Source organism: Thamnophis elegans, chromosome 3 (genome assembly GCF_009769535.1).
Source record: "Thamnophis elegans isolate rThaEle1 chromosome 3, rThaEle1.pri, whole genome shotgun sequence".
NCBI lineage: Eukaryota > Metazoa > Chordata > Lepidosauria > Squamata > Colubridae > Thamnophis > Thamnophis elegans.
The window spans coordinates 53,120,629-53,148,582 of NC_045543.1; the positions used below are offsets into that span (position 1 = coordinate 53,120,629).

Sequence of the window (27,954 nt, forward strand, 5' to 3'; positions counted from 1 at the left end):
GATGCCTTTTCCAACTGAACCAAAGGTTCAAAGGAGAATTATGGGAATTGCCAAACCAATATATCTGGAAATCACCAATTGGTATGGTAGGTATCAGTGGTGGGTTGCCAATGTTTTTAGTACCAGTTTGGGAGCTCTCCCGTGGGCGCTCCTGCACGTGCATGACGCTCCTGTGCATGCACAGAAGAGTCTGGATGGGCAGGTGGAGCCTCCCACTGCTGCTTCTACTAGTTTGCCTGATCTGGGCTGAACCGAAAGCAACCCACCTCTGGTAGGTATACTGTACCATCAATTGATATTGAGGCATATAACCACTAGATGGCAGCAAAGAGATATGAGACATCCCACCCTCTGGGCTGATTGGTGGTCATTTGTATATTTACAGCCTATGGTAAATCCATAAACCACCAGCCTCCTCCAGTTCATCTCTGAGATTAAGGGAGCTGCTCTTGCTCTACATGTGAAATGCTTTGCACCTGAGATTTTTTGCCCATCAACATCTGTGAAGCAATAGATTATCTTTCCCCATGGTCCCTCATTTTCAATTAGACATCTAAACATGCTTGCAATTGATATGAAATATTTTACTATCTGCATGGGTATCAGATACAAAAATGTTGCCTATCTTGTAAAAGGAACAGCCGTCATGATTCATAAAGGTTTCTTTTCATAATGCATTTAATTTATATAATAAATTTTGGACAAGAGCACTTAGCTACCTCTCTTGTAAAAGCTAGCCTTTCCCATCCTGCTCTCTACCCCAAATCTGTAATCTAATTGTTGTGATACTTAATGAGGAGGAGTACATGACACTGCATGTTGATTTGATGCTTTGATGCACCAGATCCATAGCTGAACAATCCCTTTCCTGCTAGATACCAAAGCAAAATTTGATCTTGGCCTGGCCCAGACTTAAAGCTGCAGAATTTGCCGAGTTTGGGCTTTTTGGAAAACCCCAAGCTTCCAGGCTTTCTCCTAAGTGCCCTGGATTTGAAGGAACTCTTGTGTTTTGGAACAAAGCATCGCACCGCTGGTTCTACCTATTCCCACTTGGGAGTAAGTAGGGAAGAAGATGGCAGCATGAAAAGAATCTCCCAGGAGATGTGGAATAAACTGCCAGGATCAGCCACATTAGTGCTGACACGCGCCAGACAAAGGAGCCCAGATTCTATAAATGAGACGGCAGGCTGGGATTGGCATTTGGCTGGATTGTCAGGAAAGAGGCTTTGGCGATTTGAAGCTGAGAGACCCGAGAGCTGCGAAGAGGAGACGCTTGCCGACTTCAGCTGCTGTGAATATTTCTCTACAGCCAGATTCTCCTGTTTGTTTGGGAAAGGTAAGTTGCAAACTATTTGTATTTCTTCCACCTTCCCTCCACCCCCCACCACCCAGTATTTGGGGAATTTTGTCTTCTGAAAACTTCCCTAAATAAAGGCGTACTCAAGGTTTTCAGGTGCACCACAGCAGCTTTTCATGTTTTCCTGGAAATGCCCTTTGCCTTCACTGCATGTTTGTTTTTGTTTTTTTAAAAAAGTGAGGACTCTGATCTTCCCTATGTTGACATGCGTGATACAAAACCCCCGTGTGATCTTGCTGAGGCAATGTATGAAGTGCCTCCTCTTAACAGACTGCTTGCCTCAATTATTTTTTCAAATTGTTGTTTTAAACGCTGTAATTACAGACTTAACTAGTTGAAGGTCTGACTAACATCCCATAAATGGGAACATAAAGATAAAATAGCAACTTTAGGAAATCACATTCTTAAGCTTTATAAGAAACCTCTTAGGATTTGGTCACTCGTTGCATATAAAATGAACAAACAAGCCATGGAGAAGCATTAGATATATACCACTTTGTGGATTTGGTATAATATGAAAGGTGTATTCCTTTTATTCACAATTTACTAATTACTTTATGAGCCTGTCTATTATTTTTTAAAATGAAACACTTCTTTACATTTTACTACAAAATCTTGCTAGTTCATGAGACATGTCTGTGTATTTACAGTATTTCACCTAACCTTTCAATTATTCCAAGAGATAGAATATAAATTTGTAATGTGGCATTTCATGTAAATTCCTAGAAAGCTATCCTGATGCTATAACCATTGTAATAATGGCTCTGTATGAAATGAGTACTATTGAATGCTACTGAAACAATGCTTATTCTTATTTGAAGAATTGGGTACTTCTGATTAGAATAATAACAAAAAATCAATATCTATTCCATCAACAATGTTGAATTAATCAAATTTAAAAATTAAATTAATAGCCCCCAGGCTATTAAAAATGTATCAATGACAACTAAACACAGCTTATATTTGGAACTTTTACTCACAATGTGACAGCAATCAAACAAAATCCATATTTAATCAAAAGCCATTTCAGTATTATAGGAAAAAAAGGGCAATACAGAGGTGCTAATATAATCACCAACAGCTTATTTTAATGGAAAAGCATGTCAAAACATTTGCCTTATAGCAATATGTTATTACACGCACATAGGAATTTGCTGAATATATGCCACATATTTTATCCAATCAAGAGCCATGATGTTTTCAGCGAGAATGATTTAAGCCCATCTTTAATTCTCTCCCTGAAAATGAGGGACATGAACAAGAAATTTAACATGGCGGAATCTTCTCAACACCTTTCCCTAATTATCTTACATTGACTCTGCTCTTCAGAATTCTAAAACCCAAGCCTGACCTATTCACAAAAATACCACTTCTAGAAGTATATCTAACTGAAACCTGGTGCAAATGGCAGATTATGATTTGCAATCCAGACACTGCAAGACACCACATAAAAGCACTCCTGCTGCTCATTGCTTTGGCTAAGGAGAACCAATGTCAGGGGACTGAGTGGTAATTTTTATGGAGAAAAGTATGAATGAGGAAGGGATTAAATCCTACTTCCTATATCTTGGTCTTGATATGAATCCCTTCCACGATGCACATACCTGAAGCTGAAGTTTACAAAACTCTTATAGGAAATATTCTTATATCGTCATAGTAACTTTTTGTTTGATTGCACCTGAATTCAATTTACATATGATTGTGGTATGTGTATCTTTGAGGTCAAAGATAGCCTGGTTTGAAATTCTGCTCTTGGAGAAAGAGGTAATTGTTCCCTGGAACTACTGTATATAAATAGCTTCTGGGGGTGATTTGGCTAGAAAAAAGGAAGAAACGGTTAAACTACTTTTCCTCTACATTGGAAGCAAGAAGGGGCTATATTTTATCTTAGTTATTTTCCCACTCTTTTTTTTGTTCAGAAAAGCTTTCCTCTACATAATTAACATTATTTTGAGGAGGGCTGCATGATAATTTTGATTTATGCTATACTTTTATATGAATCAAAGAATAAATTTACAAAAAAAAAAAAACCTACTGGAAACAGTGAAGACATCATTTTTGAATAGATGGATTTGCAAATGAGTGTCTCTTCTAAACACTACCAAATGACTGCTTTCTCCTTTCTTGTCCAGTGAATGTTTTTTTTTAATTTAGCTTGTTTTGCTAGGTTTTTAATTGTTATGTTTCTGGTAATTCAGATAAAAGCAAGCCATTAGGTGAATTTAAGTATCACTTTGAATGCAGTCCCATTAAATTCAGGAGCGTTTAATTGCTGCATGATTACTCTAATCCAAAATTCTGCAGGTTTTTCTTTTTTCTTTTTAGTATACCATAGTTCGAAGTTGAGGTACAAATTCTGAAGCCTCTCACTTGAAGAAAACCTATTTATTTTTGTATTTTTGTTTTAAATTTTAAAATGTAACTGCTTGAAAATGTATGCTTATAGTTTGTACCTTCTTATTTTTATTACTTGTTTCTAATTAAAATATAAATTAGGTTAGGTTTCTGTGTTTTCAAATCAAGAGAAAATAGGAATACCATTTTTTTAAAAAAAGATGCACATATCAAGAACTGACCCTACGAAGAACAGCTAAGACTGAAGTTGTGGTTGGATCTTACGTATACAGAACCAGTATTCTCAGTAATATGGGTCCAGTTTGATAGTGTTTTACCAACAAAAGAGAAGATATGTAGTTCAGAGTTGAATTGTGGAGTCCTTGGTACTCTCTGAGATGGTAGAGCCGAGGTGGCGCAGTGGTTAAATGCAGCACTGCAGGCTACTGCTAGATCAGCAGTTCAGCGGTTCAAATCTCACCGGCTCAGGGTTGACTCAGCCTTCCATCCTTCCGAGGTGGGTAAAATGAGGACCCGGATTGTTGGGGGCAATATGCTGACTCTCTGTAAACCGCTTAGAGAGGGCTGAAAGCCCTATGAAGCGGTATATAAGTCTACTGCTATATAAGGTAGTTTGGCTACTAATGTTTCATTATCCGACTAGGGAGGATTTTCAGTGTTGGAAGGGAATGGCGAGTGGTAGTAGTGTCTACTCTTTGCTTATATATAATAGCTTGCCCAGTCAGATTTAGTGCAAATGTTGTTTTCTTGGTGGAAGATGTTGTGTTCTATTTCTATTCCCCATGCGGATAGGCAGGGGAGCATTTAGTGGTGGCTTCTCCAAGGACTTTCAGAGAGACATAGGTGCAGACCATCCTTCTGGATGATCCCAGAAATGGCTCAACATTTTTGTTCCCAATCAGATCATAGGCTGACTCCATGGACCAGCCTCCTGGGTTGTTGTTCAGGCAGAGCAGACTCCTCCCAATTTGGTGTCCCTCTATCCTCCTAGGGTGCTTGAATTCCATTTGGGTGGCTCCCCATCTATTTATAATCCACTCAGCCAAAAAGTTCGGTCAGCTTTGCGTCCTTGAGCATAGAGTACATTTATTGTTGATGGAAGGCTTCTGTGATGGTGCTGCCAAGGGTACGTATCTGCAGCATGCCAGAAGCTAAATCTTTCCCACTTTCTCCTTACATCTGGGACCATTAGAGTTGTGGATACATTTGTTCACATTGGTGAAAGTCTGTCACTTGAAAATTCATAAGTAATGTCTACAAATGCGAAGAGTAATTTTTTGTTATTCATTATCAAGTTGGTGTTCATTGTTAAGCAAGAAGATATACCTAGATTTTCTCCAGAAGATTTGTCCATACTCTGGTCCTTCAGGTCTTCTACTAATTAACCCATCATAGCTGAAACTGAATCCATCCACCTTGTTATTGGTTGTACCCTCTTTCCCCCCACTCTTTTTCCAACATTAAGCATTAAGATTGTGATTTTAAATTTCTTTCTGAATTTTAAAAATGGTTGCTTTTAATAGTTTATGGGTTGATTCTTTGCTCACGAAAGCTTTAAGGAAAAGTTCCTGGGATGTATCTTTTCATTAGATATGCCTTCAGTTGCAATTCAATTTTTTTGTGTTTCGGTTGTGTTTTGTGTCTGGGAGTTTGTTGTTGACTACCCAGAACAAAAGAATTAAAACAGTGTTGGGATTTACTGAGAATAAACCATTCTTCCTCATTGATGCTGCCCTAAGAACATTCAACACAAATTTCCTTGATCCATGTCTTAGGAAAGAGAAGTGCAGAATTCCACAAAATGTATTCCTACTTTAAGACACACAACAAAACACCCTTTTTTCCAGGGATTCCTGTATATGTCCTTCCTTGAGTAACCACTGCTGTTCTTTAAAGTATATGATAAAATAGGGAACAACTTCCCTGGAGGGCCTACAAGGGTTATGTAGGTATATCTAGTGGATCAATTTCTCCTCCCTGACTGCTTTCATTCCAACAATAACAGTCTAAGGACACCTCAGACTGTTAAAAAATGTTTAATTTTTACTTATATTATTACCAATTTTTTTCCAGAGTTGAATGCTTTGGCCAACAGTCAGCTAAATGCTGCTAAAATATTTTTTACTGAACTGTGAAGCAGAAAGAAGTAGATAGTTTCACTGGCAAATTTTGCCGAGAACATGGCAACCGAAGCAGATAAAGGGTTTTATATACTCTGCTTTCTTAATGCAGGAAAGCAAGGGGCTCTGCACACAAAATAATAAATCTGAGTGTGTTGCTCAGACTCCTAAACAACTCAAGTCTTCATTATCCATGCATTCAGTTTGCACAGATTTGCTTATAGGCTTCTATAAACGTGTAGCCCATCTTTAATAAAATATAGGTTACATGCATCTATGCGCAGCCATGTGCAACCAGAAAAAAAGAGCCTTAGCATGCAGCTTCAATACAATGGAAACCACATTCTTATTCTTGCATGTTTGTTGTGTTAGCAAATCTCCCCATCATTCTAATAATATGTCATGTGATCTCATTAAGGCCAACACCTCAATAATCACAGTTTATGTTTTTGTGGCAGATTTTCAAGAACGTGAAGCCTACAGAGAATGTGGAATGAATGTACAGTATGTTAATTTCCGTGACATTCCATTTCGATCTATCATTCCCATCTCATCTACAGTTATTTAATTTTTTTCTGTAGTCTCTGACTAGGCTCCTTTTTCTATGAGTTGTCCTGGGGTACTTTCTTAATTCGTTCCCTCTGCATGTTATTAATTTATTTATTTATTTGGATGTTCAGTATTGTTGTACCCTCCCCCCTGTAGAGGTTAAGAGAGGTATGGGTACCATTTTGGTTCCTCTGATACTGAGACCAGAATCAGTTTGGTGCAGTGTTTAAGACATGAGCTTAGAAAACCAGAGACAATGGCTTCTAGTCCTCCCTTAGGCACAAAGTCAGCTCAGTGACCTGGTGCCAGTCATTCTTTCTCAGCCCGAGGAAGAAGGCAGTGGCAACCTTCTTCTGAAAACCTTGCCAAAAAAACTGTAGAGATCAGTCCAGGCAGTCTCTGAGATGAAGATGTTGTTGAATGGGAGCGGAAAAAGAGATAGCAAAATATATTACTTCCTCTTAAGTAGTTTCACTGTCCCTTCTCTTTAAATAATTATGTTTTAAGAGATTTGATGAGCCAACTGTGTTCTTGAAATACAAGCTTTATGTAAGGCTTTGGACCTGGATGGTAGCTCTGGAGAATTTTCCTGTCTGTTTTTTGGCTGCCATATAAACCTTGTTGTATAGGACTCTGTGGAACCCTTGCTGGATGTCTTTTTTGGAGGGATTCTTCCTAAAAATAAGACATGGGTCTGAATTGTTGGGATGCTTCTCTGTCAGTAAAAAAAAAAAAAAAAAAAAAAAACCAATCAGACTTTCCAGCCATTTTCTTGGTGTGCCATCTGAAACAATACAAAGAATACAAGAACAACACTTTACTAGAATATACTGCATGCTATTAGCTTTTAATGAATACACTTAGATACTTGCCCTTCAAATAAATTGCTTTTAGAGTTCACAAGGAGTATTTGCATAGCCCAGCCTATCTCTTATTTACATTAGTGGAACTCTAAATTGGTCATAATTAATTCTTTTTATGGTGCTTCTCAGGAGTAACTTAATTTGAATTCTACATTCACTACAATTGTAATTTTGAAAATCAGCATCACAATAGAACAGGGAAGCAGAATAACAGCATCTGTGGGGATTGCTCAGAAGACCCCCCAAATAACCAACCAAATTTAGACCACGGTGGAATCTCAATGTCACTTGAAATGCTGCATGATTTGGGATATGCTGTTGTTATTCTATAGTTTTTTGATGGCATAGAACAATTAGGCAAACCATTACTGGGTAGCGCAACCAGGATGTGAATAAATGGTTTGGGTTTCATGCCTGGTTGCCATAAAATGTTCTTTTACTCCCATCTTATGAAAGAGCAACCAGGAACAACTCTTTATGCAAGATACCCAAGATGGAGAAAGAGGGTATTACTGTTTGCCGATCTTGTTCAAATGTCAGAGATACAAGGGTGCATTTTTAAAACATGCCTTCTAAGGGAGTAAATCACAAAGCCTGCTATTTGCTCACAGGGCTTGTATTGACAAAAGAAGAGCACCAAAGAAAGAAAGTGAGACAGCTCTTGCTGCCCTTCAACAAATAGTGCTGCTTACACTGGAGTGCTGTGCTAATGGGAAGTTACAGGCTTTTCATTTACTACAGTATTTAATGTGTTTATGAAGTATATTAATTTGCTACCTAAGTAAAAGAAGAGGGATACTGGTTTAGACTGGCATTATGGATTTCAGTTATTATTATTTGTTCATTTATTTACTTCTCCACTGGAATTTGAGAGCCCAACTATGCTGCACTGCACTAGTCTTATCCTTTCAGGATTAATCGTACATATCCATGTTATTTTCAGATCATATAAATCCATGTAACAGAGTCTATAAAGCAAGGGGTGTCCAGCCTTAGCAATTTTTGAAATTTGTGGACTTCAACTCCCAGAATTCCTCAGCCAGCATGGGGAATTCTGGAAGTTGAAGTCTACAAGTCTTAGAGTTACAGTTTATATCTCTGGCGACCTGCAGGCCAGATGTGTCATGTGCAGGCCACGTCTACTCCAGCTCTGTGAATGGGAAAAACATCACAAAATGTCACGTGACGGCAGCATGATGCAGTGGGTTAGACATCCATGGCACAGAGTATAGCCTTTTTCTGCTGAACCTATTGGAATTACAAAAACCCTTAGATCTCCACCAATCCAAAAAAGGAATATAAGATTAGCCCCCATATCCCACATTTTCAGACACCATTGTCTGTCTGTCCATCCATCCCTCCATCCATTCCTCCATCCATCCATCATCTTTATATCATCACCTATCTACCTATATCTAAAATAAAAATGCCTATTTTCCTCTACAGCAATAACCGTGTATAATAATTTGGGCCAAGAGAGACCGATTCGTCCCAAACCACCCAACCAGCTTTCATGCTTAAGGAAGGACTAAATACATGTCTCCAAGTTTCTAGGCTTAATTTACTACACCAAACTGGCACTCTGTACAAACAGCTGTATGAACTGATTTTTGTTTTGTTTTTTTTGTACCAGAGGTGATTCTGAAGGAGTGCAAAACTGTTATGTTTCTCTGACAACAAAACACAAGTGTTTCTCATAATTCAGATAATTTTTAGTAATTTACTTCTTCACAAAGATTGGTACATCTTAAATATATTCCATTTCAGCGGCAATTCGTGTCAGCTGCTACTGAACAAATATACTTAGCTAGTAGAAATGAGGGCAAAAACAAATGACAAACATGAATACATGGCCTACCCATTTGTTATTGTTTAAGGTCAGTGACAAATAATAATTTATGCTACAAATTGTTTAGCAACTGTCTCTTTAGGGACCATTGGCAGTGATGACAGTGATGACAAAGTTATTTTGTGACCAATCCTTGCATTTGCAGTTGTCAAGCAAAGGAGAGATGAAGTAAAATCATAAGCATAGCAATAACTTTACTTAAAACTGCTTTGCTTAAAAAAAATGAACATTTTTGTACTTCCTTGTGTTTCCCTGAATTTTGCCATATGAAGCATTCTAGAAATTCTTTATAGATGTTTTGCTGAAAACAGAAAAAAATGAATCAGTGATTTATGGATTTGATTATTAGAAAGGTAAAATATGGGAAGAAAGAAATCATAATGTAAATGAAAGATGAAGGACTGATAATAAATGTATACAGAACTGCTATGAAGATTGAAAGCCACTTCTTTATATTTTTTCCTTTCTTTTTCTTCCTTGTTCCTTTCTTTATCTTTTCACTACTTTTCTTCACTCTTTTTCTCATTCTTAAATTTGTACTGCTGTTATTATTGCACAAAATTCTTTCATTAGAAATAAATAAATATATCTGGAGAATGCTTATACATCCCTTTGTGAATGTTGGTTGGTCTCAATAGAAGAAACATCATGCTTTTGGCACAAGGAAGCACCTTATAGGTTCAGTATCTACAATATGTCTACATGTAAGCATAGATGCTACAATAGTAATAGAACTCTTTGCTTAGAATCAGATACCTCTGAATACATATGCAGGGGCAATACTACATTTGTATCAGGTAAGGTATCTCCTGCTGGAGGCCCTGTTATTAAGAAGCTTTAATTTTCAATATTAAGTACCGTAACTCAACTCTTGGAGTCACACCTTGTACCTCATTTGCAGTTGAATGAGCCGTTGTGTCTTTTTATTATGTCTTTTCTAATGTTATCCCTCCTCCTCTCATTCTCTTCCTAGTTCTTCCAATCTTGAGGATGACCAGAAAAATCTTCACCAACAGCAGGGAGAGGTGGAGGCAACAAAATGTCAACAGTGCCTTTGCCAAGCTGAGAAAGCTGATTCCCACCCATCCGCCTGACAAAAAGTTGAGCAAGAATGAGACTCTTCGCTTAGCCATGAGGTACATCAACTTCCTCGTCAAGGTCCTTGGGGAGCAAGGACTGCCGCAAACTGGTGTGAATCCACGAGAAAGGATACTGGGCCTGTTCCAGCAGAATCCACATTTGGAACACATGGAAGAACTGACTCTCCTTGAAGACTCTGAGGTCCCTTCTCCCAACACAAGCAGCAACATCCCAGAATGCTGGTCAGAAACATCATCTCCATAATCAGTCAGTCAGTTAGTAATCATCCTGACTGCAATTTGATAGTTCCCCTTGATATCGGTTGTGGTAGTTGTTTGTTTCTATACAGTGTTAATCTATTTATTTATTTATTTATTTATTTATTTATTTGGTCCATCTTGGTCTTTTAAAACTCAAATGTACTTTATGTAAGAGTTTCTGAGGAAGAACATGGCTTTTAATAATTAAAAAGAATTCCAGTGGTCTAATCGGCTGTAAAGGGTTTTGATTTTGAGTGCAAGGGACTTTGACTGGGCCTACTGAAAGTCGCCAATTGTGACAAAGAAGTGAAAATTGTCAGGGTCAGTAGCTTGTGGCTGAGTGACACTGTATGTTTTAAAACAACTGGCTAGGAGCTCTGGGAATTTCAGTTCCTGATGATTTGGCTGCTGGATTGACAAAGGTTAATTGAAGATCTAAGTCAAACAAATTCTGCAGTTGTGCATCTTCTTCTGTGGTAAAACAAATCCTTTCCCACTTCCTGTAATATACCCCAGTGAACAACTGATTATTTCTTTCCCACTTCCTTTCTTAAGGGAAGAAACCACATAAATTGAGCAGCAACATCTACAACTACAACTACAACTGTGAGCATCTCATTGTATCCATTTCAAGAGATGTGATAACACTGCCTGCTATAAATTGGATATTTTACAACACTATAAATTGGGTATTGTAAAAGAAAATATCTGGAGCTCCAAAGCCAAGGCTATTCATTTAAAAAAAACTTTTTTTCATTTAAGATACTTTAATGTCAAAGTTAGTTGAACACTGCTAAGGTCTTCTCCTCCTTTGCCTGCAATGCCCAGTTCAGTGCAATCTTTATGCTAGGATGTGTGCATTTCATTTACTATTTTTCCTCTGGTATATGTCAACACTGGAGGGAGATAAAAATTTAACCAAAACAAAATGCATAGAGAATACATCTGGGCAGATAGGAGTGGATGTCCACTATGCTTGCTCAGATTTAATCAACAGATGCCTATCTTTTAAAAAAATGGATTTTAGCATTATTTCAATGTGAAGAAAAACATCCTTAAATTTGGCTGGGATTACACTTTCCAGAACATTTGCAAATAAAAAATAACTAAATAATTTCAAAAGTAGAGCTTAATAGAAAAACAATTGTTTCATTTGCTGTCAGTGACATTTTGTAAATCAGAGGTACTATTTAATTGCCTTTAAAATAAATATAGGATCACACGAATCATTTATGGATTTCTTTCTATGAGGGATTCTACTGCACCTAACCTTCTGCATAAACTGCCCCAAACTGGGTGCCATTCATTCACTTAATTATCAACATTGGATACAGCCACTCCGAAGTTTCTAATTTTTTTAAAGATTTCATAGTTAAGAATCAAGTTTTTTTCAGTTAAAAACCACTATTTGAACTCTAAAATTAGCTACTAATGTTATTATTTTTAGTTAAATGACAAAGCAAAACCTTTAAATGGGAAGGGAGGATGAAACTCTGTGGCATGCGTGTTTCTAGTTAGGTGGGTTTTTATTTTACCATTTTCCATTTCTTTCACTGCAGCTCTGATATCATTGCCCCTGTCAAGGGCCCCCTATATACACGTCATGAAAACTAGAGGTGAGAGGCAGAGGTGAAGCTAAGACTACTATAGGGCAGCAGGTCGGGCAAATTACTTATAAAAGATTTTTCCCCCTTCAAAGTGATCTAAAGCCAAATGATAATAAATATTTTGCTCCTTGGCATATTTTTTCATCTTTCATGCCAAGATTTTATTTGTTCATTTGCTTGTTTGCTTTATGAAAGATAAAAATGCATTTTTCTCAATAAAGGCATGCAGATTACCGTAAATTGTACATTGCATTAATGGGTAGTATGTCAATAAATGAATTAATGAATTAAACTTCAGCTAACTAAAAAAAAATCACTCCTAATACATTTTAGAACATTATGTACTCACTTATAACCTTCTTCAATCCCCTTGTAATTGTTTTATTTAAAAAATATGCTTTAGGGGATGGGAAAAAAGTGGTATGATAAGCTTAAGCCTAAAACTAAATTAATAGTAATAACATCTTTTTTATACTAATTAAGATTGTTCTACCTCACCAGTATTATTGTTACTGCATTCCAGCTGAGCCAAATGAGTTTAATTTAGTTTATTAAAATACTGTACAGTCATAGACAAAATATACATAAACACCTTACAAATATATTACTCTGCATCCACTTAATAAAGGAAAAAGAACTATTCACACCTGACGATATACATTTAGAAAAACAATCAAATCCAAAAACTTGTGGAGACTTCTCCATCCTGATTGCCAGTAGGCATGCAAAAATGTCATGTGAAAGCAATCTAATAGTTTCTAATTAGACTGGAGAACTCTGCTCTCCAAAAGTGATAGAACATTTCAGAAGTTGGGATTAGACCGACATGTGACAAATTAGTTTTACACTGCTGATCATGTGCAGTTGCTCTAGCAGTCCTGCCCAGCATGAGGAGGACCCAGAGGTTCTGAGCTTTAATGTATGTGCTTGGCTGAGCAGGTAATGGGATGAAGCTACCCCCTGTAAGATTATGGCTGAATGCCAAATGAGACATAGAGTCCTTGATGTTGGGTGCTCACCAAGTTGAGGAGGTTCTTGTAAGGCTACTGTAGAGGAAATAAACAGTTCACACTGATTATACTATCTTCTCTTTTCTAACTTCAAGGAATGATTTTACACCATTTCAAGATGGGGCAAAAATTATAGGAGTAATAGCAAGATATAATAGAGGAAAGAAAGAGTAATATCAAAACGTAATGGAAGGGGTCTTTTTGCAACTCCTATGGCGCTCAATATCTAGTGTTCTTTACACGGAGAACCCAGTAGACCTTTAACACGGATGTGGGATGAACAGTCATTGTGTATTTTCTAACTCGTGGCTATGACTTAGCATTGTGGGCAAAGGAAATAATAATGTCTTCTTTCAGCACATTTTGGTTAAGAAAAAAGATGGCTTAGTGCAATATTTGAATCCTGAAATTTCCTTTCTTAAATTATTGTTAACATTGGAAGAGAAAAGGTTTAAATCAGTGGAGTGGGATGTGGGAAAGAGTGGGAATGGCTTAAGGAACTCCCCTTTTGAAGTTTTATGGCATTCTGGTTGCCTCAAAAAGGACCACATTTATCAGGGCTCTAGTGTCAAATTCTTTTCCCAAGTTTAAAGCCTTCATCTACAATATTATCAAAATTGTTGAGAATCTTAAAATACTGTCCCAGGGGCCATATTAAGACAGCAGAAATCCTAGTGCAGAAAGTTTTATTCCAGAGTAAATCTTGCTGAATTAAGACCCTAACAATTTTGCATTTGAAGTAAAGATGTAATCCTGAGAACTGAATAGCGACTATAGAAATTATTATGACTGTATTTAAAAAAAGAACAAAAAAGGGAAATCTTAGAAACGTCTTTAGGTCTGAAAAGGAAGACAGAAGGAAGGACAGCATGGTGGAGTGGGAATAGAACGGAACCATTGGCAACCTATTGAGCCCATCTCTTTCTTCCTTCAAGATGCACTGGTCGTTTTATCCCAATTTTTCTCTCAGAAGCTGATTCTATTCATTTTGGAAGTCAAATTTTCTTTTGTCAATACAGTTATGTTCTGTTCAATTTTCACAGAGTTACTCTGCTGATGGATAGAATCTCAAGCTCATATATATTTTTCAGCATTTTCTTGTGTTAGAAATTATTAAAAAGTTTAATATTTTTATTATTATTATTGTCTAAATACACAGTAGTCACATCTTTTGTGACTATAGTTAAACATGTAGATTTGATGTGTGAAAACCTAACAGTGATTCATGAGATTCTGGTATTTTAGCAACAATGCAAAATGCAAAGAATTTATGAAGAAATTCTAAAACTGCTGTTAGATCTATACATGATACAACTTACTGGTTAAATAATTCCAATTATGTCTCAAAATATCTATGTTTGTATTGGCATTGTCCATTTTAACTTTTATTTCTGACGATTAAAATTTTCCAAATACACCAAACAAATGAAAAAAAAAATCGCTTGGCAAATCAATGTTCTGGTGCAAAAACAAAAAGTAAATATTTCATGTTATAGTGAGAAAAGTAAATGTAGTATTTCTTAAGTATCCTGTCTTATTACTGTGTATCTTCTTGCTATTAATATACAATGTGTGTTTTTAACTAAATGTCTCTACCAAAGATTTATTTTGTTGGCACTTTTTATGTTTTGTAAGCCCCCTTTGTTTGGCCAAGAATCTTTTATATATTTTCTTGTACATTTCCCTATTTAATCCTAATATATTAAAAAGATTTGCAAAATCAGTCTTTTTTATATTAAAAATGCAATGTTTTAACTGACATTTTGTTAAGAGCTGAACTGGTTTTCTATTTTCTCTCTGCTATTGGAAACAACAGAAGCATGTGAATATTAAGCTATCTTTGCAAGGAAAAAAACACTAAATGCTTTGTAATTTTGCAATTTTTAAAAAGAAGTATACAGATTCAGTGGATAAGAAAGCAAGAAGACAGCATTAATTTAAAAGCAGCATTTTTTTTTATTTAGTTTCCTGAGTATTACTTTTGTCTGGCAGAAACCAATTATCTACACATTTCATATTTCTCCATCCTGTGCAACGAAAACAGATTTTGAATTTGCTAAGCATTCAAATAGGAACACCATAAAGTAGGCTAGATTAATAAATAATCAGTTTTCAGAAATACAAACTCTGTAGTCCATTATTACATGAGATTTAAAGAGGGCTAATTTGTATATTCAAATAATGTTTACTAAATAGTGTTAATACTTTACATTACACATTAAATTACATTGAAAACAACCATGAATCCATCTTTATGACCATATGTACTAGAAATCCACTTTGGGTTTAGTAACCATGTTTTCTTGAAAAACATAACAACAGGTCAATTTGAAAAAAAATTCAGAAGGATTAAAATGCTATGTATGTAACTTTGCTTCACAAAGGAAAATTCAAGAGCAAAACCAAGAGAAACTTTACAAAAATTGATATTCTAATAAAAAAATATCTAAAATCAAACACTATTGTGTAATTAAAAAAACAAGACAATTCAGTCTGCATATTTTGCATAGTGGGGACTAGAATTGCTGTTACTAAGCCGAACAGTCAAAGATTAATGTCACATGAGCAAGTCATTTAGCACTGGCAGCTCTGGTTTTCCCAGTTGCTGTCATTCAGGGAGGACCATGCTGATCTTAAGTGAGAACCTCATGTGACTGCAACTTCTGACTTCTGCCAACTTCCTCATTGAGAAGCTAGCAGGGAATATTGAAAAACATGATATGACGATGGCTCTTTGCAACAGCTGAAACTATGAGGATCTGTGATAAGTACCACTTGTTCAGCACTATTGTAAACCCGAATGAATAGTTGTATCCTGAGGACTAGCAGTAAATGTCCGTTATAATAATATAAATCATATGGTCCTTGTAACTATAGGCAAACTGGGAAGAAATGAATAAACTAGTAAGTATGATATCTTTATAAGACACTAGTGCTAGATGGATATACTTTTCCCCCACTTTACATTACTGTTTTACTTTTTAAAAAATGGAGCTTTATTGCTCATAAGATAAGTCAATCCATGACAGAACAAATAATATTTTAGGCCACTTCAGTGACACCAAAGTCTCCAGATCTCTTGAGTGGGAAAAATGTTTCAAAAATTAGAGAGCGAGAATGAAAAGGCTCATTTGGTATTAAAATGATAAAGCCTACATGAGATTAGAACATTAAAATGGAGCGTAAAGGGGTTATCATGGCTGCTTAAATAACACTCTGCCTTGGGGTTGAAGATTGCACCCACATTCTCCCTAGAGCTGCTGGGGTGAAGAAACAACAGTTGATTTCTTCCCTTTCCAGTTTTTGAAAATATAAAATCCAGTTGTTAGTCAAACTCTTACGCATCCTGAAATCAAACATCTTGGTTCCTTTGTAGGTGGCATAAAGGTATGTTTTGTATCTAATGTATCTGGGAGTCATTTCAGAGGGTGTATTGGAGAGAAAGGTAAATAAAAAAAGCCATCAGAGAATTGTCGGAGATGACTAAGTGAGGATAGGAGTAAACAGCACACACCTGATAGATTCTTTTATCATGCTACCAGAAAAAGAAAACAAGTGAATAGACAGCTTAACTTTTGACCCTCGAGGTCAGAGGTCATTTAAAAGTCACCTTGGACATACTTTTTCATAGTAATGATTGTACTTTTAAAACAGCAGGTGTTTAACCAGAAATGGGAGGAGGAAGGTGAAGGTGATCTTTAATATTTAGATACACTCATCCTTTTTTGTCTGTTTAGGATAGCCAGATTGCAAAGGTCAACTGTTGCATATTTTAACAAGCAACTGCCATGGCTTTTTTTTGCTGCTGCTTAGCAACCAACTATAAAATACTGCACAGGAAGGACATACCTGTCCTGCCCAAATCATAGAATTGGAAGGAATAATTAAGTAATTGACTTTATTGCAAGAAAAGGCCAACTGTTGAAAGGCTCCAGGTAAACATAACTTCTTAAATAATACTTTTTCCACATTTTTTCCAGACGTATGCAACACATCCCAATATCTTCCAATATTCACAGAAAGGTTATCTTTTGCATAGGAATCATCAGAACATCTACGTATCTCTTTCTGCCTTTGTCTAGCTACCTATTAATAACCCTTCTGATATCATACACCTCTAGAATAGTAGCTGTAAGAATAGCTAATAAGAATAGCTAATGTAAGCTATTGTCAGCACTCCTCCATTGAATAATTAGCAAAGAAAACCACGAGACTCCATTGATAGAAATCAAGTGTACTTTTACTAATTATAAATGATTAGAAGCGTAGCAAAGCGAAGACTGATTATTTAGGTGCGAAAGCAAATGATATATAGAATAACCCATTCCCCACCCCTTGGCATCCCAGTTATAGTCCAATCATAATTCTTCCAAGTGTCAGGTGCGAGATAACTTCGAAAGCCATCACCAAGATGGAATGTCGGTGCCGTTGGCCTTGGCGGGAACCTCCTCCGCATGCGCAGTAAGACAGGCAGCAGAAACTCCAGAATCTTCCTCCAGCACAATTAGTAATCCCCTCCCAAATTCCATGCCCCCCTCCCCGTTTCAATGGCAGCCGAAGCAGCAGCAAAGCAGAGGCTGACATCCGGCCCTCCTCCGGAAAAAGGCGGTCAGGCCTGGAAAATGACAAAACACAAACAGACGAACAACAAAAAAAAGAAAAAGAAAAATGGGGGGGGGGGGGAGAGAAAGTCAGGAAGGAGAGTCAACTAGGGCTTGTCAGGATAAGCAGAATGGGCCCCGGAGATGGGACTTGTCCACCCACTCGGCATGAGATGGAGGAAAATGCTTCCAAGCCACCAGGTACTGAAGGCGATTCCGCCGTCTTCAAGAGTCCAATATTTCCCGAACCTCAAAATGCTGTTCACCATCAGTCAATAGGGGGGCAGGTGGCGGATCCACTGGCGGACGTAAAGATGAAAAACGAACAGGTTTAATGAGATTAATGTGGAACACAGGATATACACGGTTGAGGTGCTTGGGTAGCTGTAAGCGAACCGAAACAGGATTGATGACCTTGATTATGGGAAACGGGCCCACATACTTAGGCCCCAACTTCTTTGATTTCTGCGTAGTTTGAAGGAACTTTGTGGATAGATAAACTTGGTCACCCACCTTGTACTGATAAGGTTGAGCACGTTTCTTATCAGCCTGTTTCTTATGCGCGTGATGCCCAGCATCCAAAGTACAAAGTGCCAAAGGCCAAATATGCTGCAACCGCTCACTCCATTCGGAGATGGATGAAACCTGTGGCTGCTCAAGAGGAACTTCGGGAATAGGAGTAAAGTCCTGGCCAAACACAACTCGAAAAGGGGTGAACCCAGTGCTGCTATGTACAGAATTATTATAAGCCACTTCTGCGTGCGGCAACAAGTCCACCCAATCATCTTGCTGGTAATTGATGAAACAATGTAAATATTGTTCTAGAACAGAATTAGTCCTCTCGCAAGCCCCATTAGTCTGAGGGTGGTGGGCAGAGCTTAGATCCTGGGTGGAGCCAATGCGCTTAAGAAATTCTTTCCAGAAGACGGAAGTGAATTGTACGCCTCTATCAGAAATGATGCGATCAGGCACGCCATGCAAACGGTAAACGTGAGAAATGAAAAGTTTAGTGAGTGCCTTCGCAGAAGGAAACTTAGGGCAAGGTATAAAATGAACTTGCTTGGAAAACAAGTCAGTAACCACCCATATGACAGTGTGCCCCTGGCTCTCAGGAAGTTCGACAATGAAGTCCATAGAAATCTCCTTCCAGGGGGCGACAGGGCGAGCTACAGTCTGGAGCAAACCCTGTGGTTTCCCCGGCGGGCGTTTAGCGGCCGCACAAACAGGGGAGCTGGCAACATAAAGTTCAATGTCCTTCTTCAAAGAGGGCCACCAAAACTGCTGTTTCACCAGATGCAGTGTCTTTACAAATCCAAAGTGCCCCGCCAACTTGGAATCATGAGCCCGTTGGAGAAAAACGAGACGAAGAGAAGCAGGGACGTAAAGTTTCGCTCCAATCCATGGCAAATCGTCCCTCATTGTGCATTCAGCTTGATGCTGCTGGAACCAATCATCCTGAGGAAGGGCCTTCTTGAGATCGGAAAGAAAATCTTGAGACACGTCTACCTTAGAGTGTGTCTGTTGCTTAGTAACAACAGGAGCAGCAAGGTTGGACATGGGAACCACGGGCTGGACGACACTGAGCTTAGAGCAGTTGTATTGAGGGAGTCTAGACAAAGCATCAGCCATGAAATTCTTCCCTCCCGGGATGTACTTAAGGGTGAAATTAAAATGATTGAAATGCTGAGCCCAGCGCATCTGCTTAGGGGAGAGCCGCCTGGGAGTCCTCAAAGCCTCCAAGTTCTTATGGTCAGTTCACACCTCAAACAGGTGCTTAGCGCCCTCCAGGAAGTGGTGCCATGTGGCCAAAGCCCAACGTACAGCAAATGCTTCTTTCTCCCAGATTGCCCAACGTCTCTCTGTGTCTGTGAGTTTATGGGAGGTGTAGGCACACGGTTGTAAATTACCTTGGTCGTTAGTCTGAAGCAAGATGGCCCCCACCTCCACGTCGCTGGCATCAGCCTGAACGACAAAGGGCTTGTCCATCTCTGGATGCTTCAGAACTGGCTCCTCGGCAAAAAGTCCTTTCAACTTTTCAAAAGCAGCTTGACACTCCACGGTCCAGTTCAACAGCTTGCTAGGTTTAGGTTTTGGCCCACCTTTGGACTTCAACAAATTAGTGATGGGAAGTGCAATTTTGGCAAAAGAAGGGATGAACTGACGATAGAAATTGGCAAAACCTAAAAATTTCTGTAATTGTCTACGTGTACGGGGCGCCTCCCACTCAGTGACTGCCTTGACCTTAGTGGGGTCCATCTCCACACCTGCGGGGGAGATACGATACCCAAGGTAGTCTATCTTCTCCTGGTGAAATTCACATTTGGATAACTTGGCATAAAGTTCCGCGGCTCGGAGTTTCTTCAGGACAGTGCGGACCAACTTGACGTGTTCTTCATATGTTTGTGTGTAAATAAGGATATCATCTAAATATACGATAACACCTTTGTAAAGGTGGTCATGCAAAATCTCATTAATTAATTGCATGAAAACTGCAGGTGCCCCCTGCAGGCCAAAGGGCATTACACGGAACTGGAAGCAACCCAGGGGGCAGTTGAAAGCAGTCTTTCACTCATCCCCCTCCTTTATTCGGACCCTATAGTATGCCTCCCTTAAGTCCAGTTTAGTAAAAATGTGGCCTTTTCCCAGTTGGGCCAGCATGTCCTTCATCAGAGGCAAAGGGTAGAGATTATGAGAAAAGATTGAATTAAGGTTCTTAAAGTTCACACACAAACGAAGAGAGCCATCTTTTTTCCCCCTGAATAGTACAGGGGCTGCTACCTTGGGTCTGACTGGTTCAATGAAACCCCTTTGCAAGTTTTTGTCAATAAACTTCCTCATTTCCTCCATCTCTCTGGGTGACATAGAATATATTTGGGGTTTTGGAAGCGGCACTCCAGGCAAAATTTCGATGGAGCAATCAGTGGGTCTGTGGGGTGGAAGTTTATCTGAAGATTTTTCACTAAAAACCCCCTTTAGGTCCCAATACTCTTTCAGAATCTTTTCTTCCCCCTCAATTTTCTCCTGGCCCCTGGCGGCCAATGCGGGGCTGGAGCCAGCAGGCTCAGGGCCGTTGGCCTCCCCGTCTGGGGCTGTGCTGGTCCGAATACGCAGCCACCCCTCCCTCCAGTTAATGCGAGGGTTCCATTTACGAAGCCAGGGGAGTCCCAAAATAAGGGGTCTGTCCATCCCAGGTGCCACAATAAAAGAGATCAATTCTACCTCTAGAGATGAAAATGGGTGCCCATTTTCATCTCTAGAGGTTCAGTGTAGAAATGGGCTGGGCCCCCCCTGCAATGGATCCATCGATTTGGCAAAAAACAATAGGGGTCTTCAAAGTCCTCAATTTCAAGCCCAGTTTCTCAACCATTGCAGGATTAATCATACATCTAGAACAGCCCGAATCGAGGAGGGCGGAAAGCCGCTCTGTCTCCCCAGCAGGTGGCACTCTTAACTCAATTGGGATCAACATGGGGCCTTTATTTGAACTCACCCAACGTGGCGAGGCGTCGTCATCGGAGTCATCAGAGGAGCTGGTGGTCACGTCCGCTTCCTCCTCCGCCTCCTGCCAGAAACGCTGGGGGGTATTTTCAGCAGCGAAGGCAGCCTCCTTCTTCCTCCCCGGGGCCTTGCTAGTCTTCCTTTCCCTCTTGGTAGGGGGTGAGGCGGTTGGAGGAAGTTTAACGCGGCAATCCATGGCTCGATGGCCTCCTTTCCCACAACGGAAGCATGTGAAAGGCTTGGCCTTGCCGGCGGAACTTCCCTTCCCTTCACCCCTGATGCGGAATGGGGCCCTTTGAGCTGCAGGGGGGGGAGCGATCTCTCTGCTTTTTCCTCTTTCGCACGTTGAAGTCTAATCAAGTCTAGCTCAACGTCTGCTGCATTTTCATACCAAGCAACAACTCGCTTGGGAAGGTGTCTGTTAACGCATTGTTGGTAAATGTCCTCATTTAATCCCAATGCAAACTGATCCAGGAGCGCCTCTTCAGACCAAACCCTCATATACGATGAAAGCTGTTGAAACTCCTGAATATATTCAGCCACTGCTCTATCTCCCTGATTTAGGGCCATAAATTTCACCTTCCCTCATTTCTCAATCAGCGGATCATCAAATCTCCTCTTTAGAGCAGACATAAAGACATCAAAATTCCTCAGGAGAGGGGAGTTACATTGGTGTAAGCTGACCATCCAATCGGCCGCTTTTCCTTCCAAAGGAAGTAAAACCATTCGCACTTTCATCTCATCTGTTTCTAAATTGGGCCCATAAAGTTCCATATAGTTCCAAATCTGAATAACAAAAAGACCCAGGCCCCTGGCATCACCGTTATATTTTACTGGTAAGGGAGGGACTTTTGCCATTCTGCGTCTTCTGGGGGGGCCCCCTACTCTGGCAGCAGCCCTGGCTGGGGAGGGGGAGGCTGTTTCTGGGTTTGTTTGCTCCCATCCCCCCTCGGCCTCTTCACCCTCCCTAAATTTATGCATGGAGTACCTTTGTTCAAATTCTTCCGTTCGCTCTCTCTCGGGACCTTCGCTCGGTCATAGCTTCTTCCCAGTCCGCTGGTTTTTTCTTTTGTCTCCTTCTGGTAACTCCTGCATCCAAATTCTCCGAATCCTCTTTTTGCCCCACTCCCAAAGTCCAACGGAGCCGAACCGCAGGCTCTTCTACTCTTAGGCCAGCTAGGCTTTCAGGTAAAGATGGTTCTGCAGTTTCTCTTCCAGTCTCCTCATCATCGCTCGCTTGCAATGACATTTTCTTCGTTCCTTCTTGTGAGTACACCCCCCACGGTAGGTTGAAAACTCCTGGTGAGGTGTGAGTGAGTCTTCGCTTACTGTCAGCACTCCTCCATTGAATAATTAGGAAAGAAAACCACGAGACTCCATTGATAGAAATCAAGTGTACTTTTACTAATTATAAATGATTAGAAGCGTAGCAAAGCGAAGACTGATTATTTAGGTGCGAAAGCAAATGATATATAGAATAACCCATTCCCCACCCCTTGGCATCCCAGTTATAGTCCAATCATAATTCTTCCAAGTGTCAGGTGCGAGATAACTTCGAAAGGCATCACCAAGATGGAATGTCGGTGCCGTTGGCTTTGGCGGGAACCTCCTCCGCATGCGCAGTAAGACAGGCAGCAGAAACTCCAGAATCTTCCTCCAGCACAATTAGTAATTCCCTCCCAAATACCATGCCCCCCTCCCCGTTTCAATGGCAGCCGAAGCAGCAGCAAAGCAGAGGCTGACAGCTATTAGATATCAGATTTATCTAACACTGTGATTACATATACTAGGCTAAGATTCAAATATAACCCATAAAAAGCATTTAAGTTGGCTTTTGTTAGGAAGAAAAGGTTTATAATATCTGCTGATGTCATTTGCGATGGTTTTGCAATACAATTAAATATGAGGTGTATATTTTTGCATCTGGATAGCTTGCTTTTTGCAACAATGTTTTATGTCTAAACACAAAAGCAGAACGACAAACAGAAAGGCAGAGGTTAATCAGGAACTATGATTAGACCACATATATCATGGTTTTCAAATTATTCCTGATACAGTTTAATAGTGCTGACCATTTTTTTCTCTTTGTTTTTAAGATACATAGTTTCCTGTTCAGAATTTCTCCCTAGGCTGTGCTGTGCGACTATGAAATAGTGGAAGTGGTAGATATTGCAGTCTGCATAACCACCAAGATAGAACAAATGCCGCAGAAATACAATCCATTCCATTTTAATACAATCTATTCAGCTCTCTTACTCCATAATATATGGGGGCAGGCAATTTTTGAGGCTTGGAAGCAAATCTGAAATATTGGAAATCTATTCCTGGTGGTCTCACATAATGGATAACTAGGATTGTTTTCTCTCTCTCTCTCTCTCTCTCTCTCTCTCCCTCCCTCCCTCTCTCACATACACACACACACACACATGCACACACTTGCCCATCTATCCAAGAAACTGGGCAATGGGCAAAATAAAAACAAGGTTTTCTATCAAACCAAAACAAATGCATAAACCCCAAATAAAACCACACTGAAGCTCAGTAAAAGCCCAAAATCAATAGCATACATCCACACCACCAAAGCTCCTATTATTAACATTCCAACCCCTGCTGCCTGGGGAAAGAGCCAATCTTCAGAGCTTTGCAAAAAGCCAAAGGTATACTTCCTGGGACCCATTAGGTGACATTATTTCACCCATGGTACTCTGAGCACGCCCACTTTTCTAAATTTAGATACTACTACAAGGGAAAGTATCTTTTTGCTTATTTACAAAATGGTGCCATAGCCAATTACCCAAATAAACTGCAGAAAAGTTCCTCTAACAGTTTAATCTGCTCTTTAGCATATTTTCGACCATTCCCCCCCTTATCTTTGTTTTGTTTTCCGCAGCTATTCATCACGTTTATTTTGTAAAAACTTCTGATGTCTACATGAATCCCAAAGGTCTTCTTGGGCATACAGGCAATTCTAGAGGTTGGAACTTTGCTTTGCAGCATGATAGCTTACCATGATTTTTTTCTGCATATTATCTAGTTGAGGTATAGAAGAATCAGACAAAGTAAACTTAAATGCAGAAGTTTCTAGTAATAACGCTATTCAACTTTTCAAGTGGGGTTAAGTCAATCATTCCAAAATTAGCAAGTAACTAGAGCTATTTTGCAGAAACTCTCCAAATATATTTGACACCCGAAACCTTTTTGGTACAACTCAAAAAAGAACCTGCTCTCTTTTTATTAGCCTTCTAACATGTGTTCCCTGAAGCAGGACAGTTTGCCTCCGTAGTCCTCCTCTTTCTTTGGCATACTAGCAGTTTATTTTAAGTTACAAAAAAAGCAAGAAAAAGAAAGAGCAGGGAAGAAGAAGGAATGATTTCGTCCTGCTTATGATTTTATTTGGATAATTTTTAAGTTCCTGGCTGGGACTTTAATTTTTCAATAACACCAATGAAAAATGTATTTCTATTTTAGAATATTTATAGAATAACAGAGTTGGAAGGGACCTTGGAGGTCTTCTGGTCCAGTCTAGTTTTGCTGTTCTTGATGTTGTGTTATTCCTCAATGAATAAAAATGATTATAATTATAAATAGAAGAATTACGGTATTTCAGCTGCATTTGAAAAATAATGCCAAAAAATGCAGCTCTAAATGTCTACTGGGATTTTGGCATTTCTTATCATTCTGTTGCAGAGGCTCCGAAACTCTTATCTCAATAGACCAGATTACTTGGCTGATCTCCTCTCCATGCTGAGTAGAAATCACACGGCCGTTTTACCACTGACAGCCATTTGCACATTTTCTATCCCGATAAATCAATTAATGGGATGCAGGCTGATTCATTCACTCCCTCTTGCATTCAGCCTGATTTTCTTTTCTTTCCCTCCCTCCCATGTTTTAATACCATCTAAGGGTCCTTCGTTAGAAGAGGACTTGTTCACCATGCAGGTGCAAAGCATTCAACACTGCAGCCTAACAGCAATAAACCCTTTCTGTCCTCCTTAGGGTTTCCCTTTGTTGAGATACTTTTTTCCTTTTGTTTCTTCCACCCCTCCCCTTGTTCTTTTCAAATGTATGGCTCCATGCAGTTAATCTGATTATGTTAATTTGGACTTCATGATCCCAAAGACTGCATTGGGATCTGTAGATAGTGCCCCACACCAGGCATAGGTAGAAGATGGTGGTGGCAAGGGAGGACAATGTGCTGTTAACAAGGAAGCAACTTCTGTCTTGAAAGACAAAGCCTCTGATGATATTGAGATTGTTCCAAACAGGCCAGAGTTCAATTATGTAGGGAAGATGTGATGGTCAGGTCATGGTGGGACGTGGGAGGCATAATGTTAACATTGTTTCCTGTTTGCATGTCCCCCCCACTTTCCTTAGCATAAAAATAATGAGAAGTTTAATCCTTGTCAACTCTCAGCATGCATATCAGTCTGGACCCAAAACCAGATTGAACATTCAATCTTCCTTAAAGATGTTCACACATTTCTCATCAAGATAAAGGGAAGATGGCAACTTTCCCCATACACTAAGGCTGACATCTTATGAAAGCACAATGTCTTGTGAGTTTTGGTGGGATTTTGTGTAGGAATACTGAATGTTTCATCTACATTTTCTCCTTGGTGAGGCAGATGATATTAACAGCAAGAACAGTATCAGTTTTATTTGTTCTTCCAATTATTTTCAAACATAACTGACAATAAAGGGTTCCCGAAGCTTACTATACATTCTGTGAAATTCCCAAGAACTTCACAGAGATCCAACTCTGGGCGAAGGTATGCATGGAATCCTCCCTTGAATGCCAACCTGATAATAGTCATGGCAACGCTTTAGAAGTTGACACATACAACCTATTTAAATTTTATTTATTTTTCCTCTATTATTTTGATAAATAACTCAAGGCAGCTAATATAACTCATACTCTTTTCTCCTTCTTTTTTTCCACAGCAACAAAGCTGTGAGGTGAGTTGGGCAGAGAGAGAGTGACTGGCCCAAAGTCACCCAGCCTGCTTTCATGCCTATGGTGGAAGACTATTTCATGGTATCTTGGTTTCTAGTCAAACTGCTCTCATATGTATACATATACATACACACACCTATGTAAGAGCCTTTTAATTTAATAAACTGCAAAACAAAAAAAGGGATTGTAATAAACAAAAAGAACAATTGGATGCTAAAATAGAACTGGAACAACATAGACAAAAGATTGATGGCTGAATTACAAGAAACTAAAGTAAATCTATGAGGAGAATAGTTTACTAAAGGAAATAAAAGTTACAAGCAGAAAAATTTCTAATGATTCTCTTTAAATTGAATGTTTAAATCAAATTGCAAACATGAACCAATTTAAATCTGTACACCAGGGCAAAATATCCTATGTTTACATATACAGGTAGTCCTTAGCTTACGACAATTGAACCCCAAATTTCTGTCATTAAGTGAGACCTTTGTTGAGTTCTGCCCAATTTTATCATCTTTCTTGCTAATCAAAACAGTTGTTAAGTAAGTAATATGACTGTTAAGTGAATTTGACTCCCCCATTGACTTTGCTTGTCAGAAGGTCACAAAAGGTGATAACATGACCCAAGGACACACCAACAGTTTTAAATATGAACCAGTTGCCAAGCATTTGAATTTTGATCACATGATCATGGGGATGCTGCAAAAGTTGTAACTGTGAAAAATGATCATAAGTCACTATTTTCAGTGCCTTTGTCATTTTGAATAGTTACCAAATGAACTATTGTAAGTCAAGAACTACCTGTACAATGATGGGATTAACATGAAGGAAGGAACCCTGGAGCTGTAGTAGGTATCATATGGAATGTGTGATTCCATCCATAGCTGGAAACTGAAAATGACAAATTCTATGCCAGAATTCATTCATTCATTCTCTTTTTTAATACTAGTATAATAATAATTAAGAAACGGACTCAAAACAAAACAATCAAAGTTGTAATTCCTTATACAATGTACATTGCATCTGGAACATTGTATACAGTTCTGGCTACCACATTTGAAAAAACAAATCCAGTATGTAACATAGTTGGAGAAAGTACAATAAGGGCATCAAAATTAGAGGAACCAAACATAGCTCTTTCAACAGAAACTGAGTATTTGAGATTCTTCAACTTAAAAAAAAAGACAACTTCTGGCACAAACACCACTGATTTGTGTAACATCACACATGGCATGGAGAAATGGAGAAAGAAAGATCTTATTGTATTTTAAAATATGTATATAGTATTAATTCCAGGGGCCTTCCAAGGAAGCTGATTGGAATAAGATCTAAAACAGGTAAAATTATGCATATGGTGCACAATAACCCTTAAGAATTCATCACCTCAAGACATGGTATTGGCTATTCATCTGGATAGATTTAAAGGGGAATTTTTAAAATAGATTATTCACAGAAATCATATCTACTCGGGGCTAAGTCCTAAAGACTCAACTCATCTTCAAATTGGGGCAGCAGGTATTTAGATTCAGGAATGTAGGAGAAAGGTAGCTTCTAACTTCCTACTTGTGAGTACCACATAGGCATTTGGTTTGCTTCTGTGAGCAACAAAATGCTTAAATAAGATGATCCTTGGATTGATCCAGCACACCTGTTTTTACATTCAGATGAAGATTTTTGGTTGAGCTAATTAAAATATGTATATTGCCCAGGGATATACTATGAGCAAGTTACCATCTTATCTCCATTGCTAGGATAAAGTGTAGTCCATATCCGATCTCGAGCTGGCAGAGTCCATATCTTTCTTCTTTTTGATCTTCTGTGTCAGCTTGCTCCATCTGTGAGCAAAAG

At 38.9% G+C, this 27,954-nt stretch overlaps 1 protein-coding gene and 1 long non-coding RNA gene across 2 annotated transcripts; one reads left to right on the forward strand and one right to left on the reverse strand.

Annotated features, from left to right (window-relative positions):
• Positions 1-210: 210 nt before the first annotated feature.
• Positions 211-14,730, forward strand: TAL2 (TAL bHLH transcription factor 2). Its single transcript, XM_032214724.1, has 2 exons — positions 211-1,336; positions 10,067-14,730. The coding sequence occupies exons 1-2, from the start codon at positions 1,081-1,083 to the stop codon at positions 10,435-10,437; spliced, it is 627 nt and encodes a 208-aa protein (XP_032070615.1). The 5' UTR covers positions 211-1,080; the 3' UTR covers positions 10,438-14,730.
• On the reverse strand, positions 6,910-27,937 carry LOC116506808. The gene is made up of 2 exons (XR_004255070.1): positions 27,838-27,937; positions 6,910-7,165 (listed from the first exon to the last, which is right to left on the reverse strand). It is a non-coding gene; the product is annotated as an uncharacterized LOC116506808 (long non-coding RNA).
• Between the last annotated feature and the right edge of the window lie 17 nt (positions 27,938-27,954).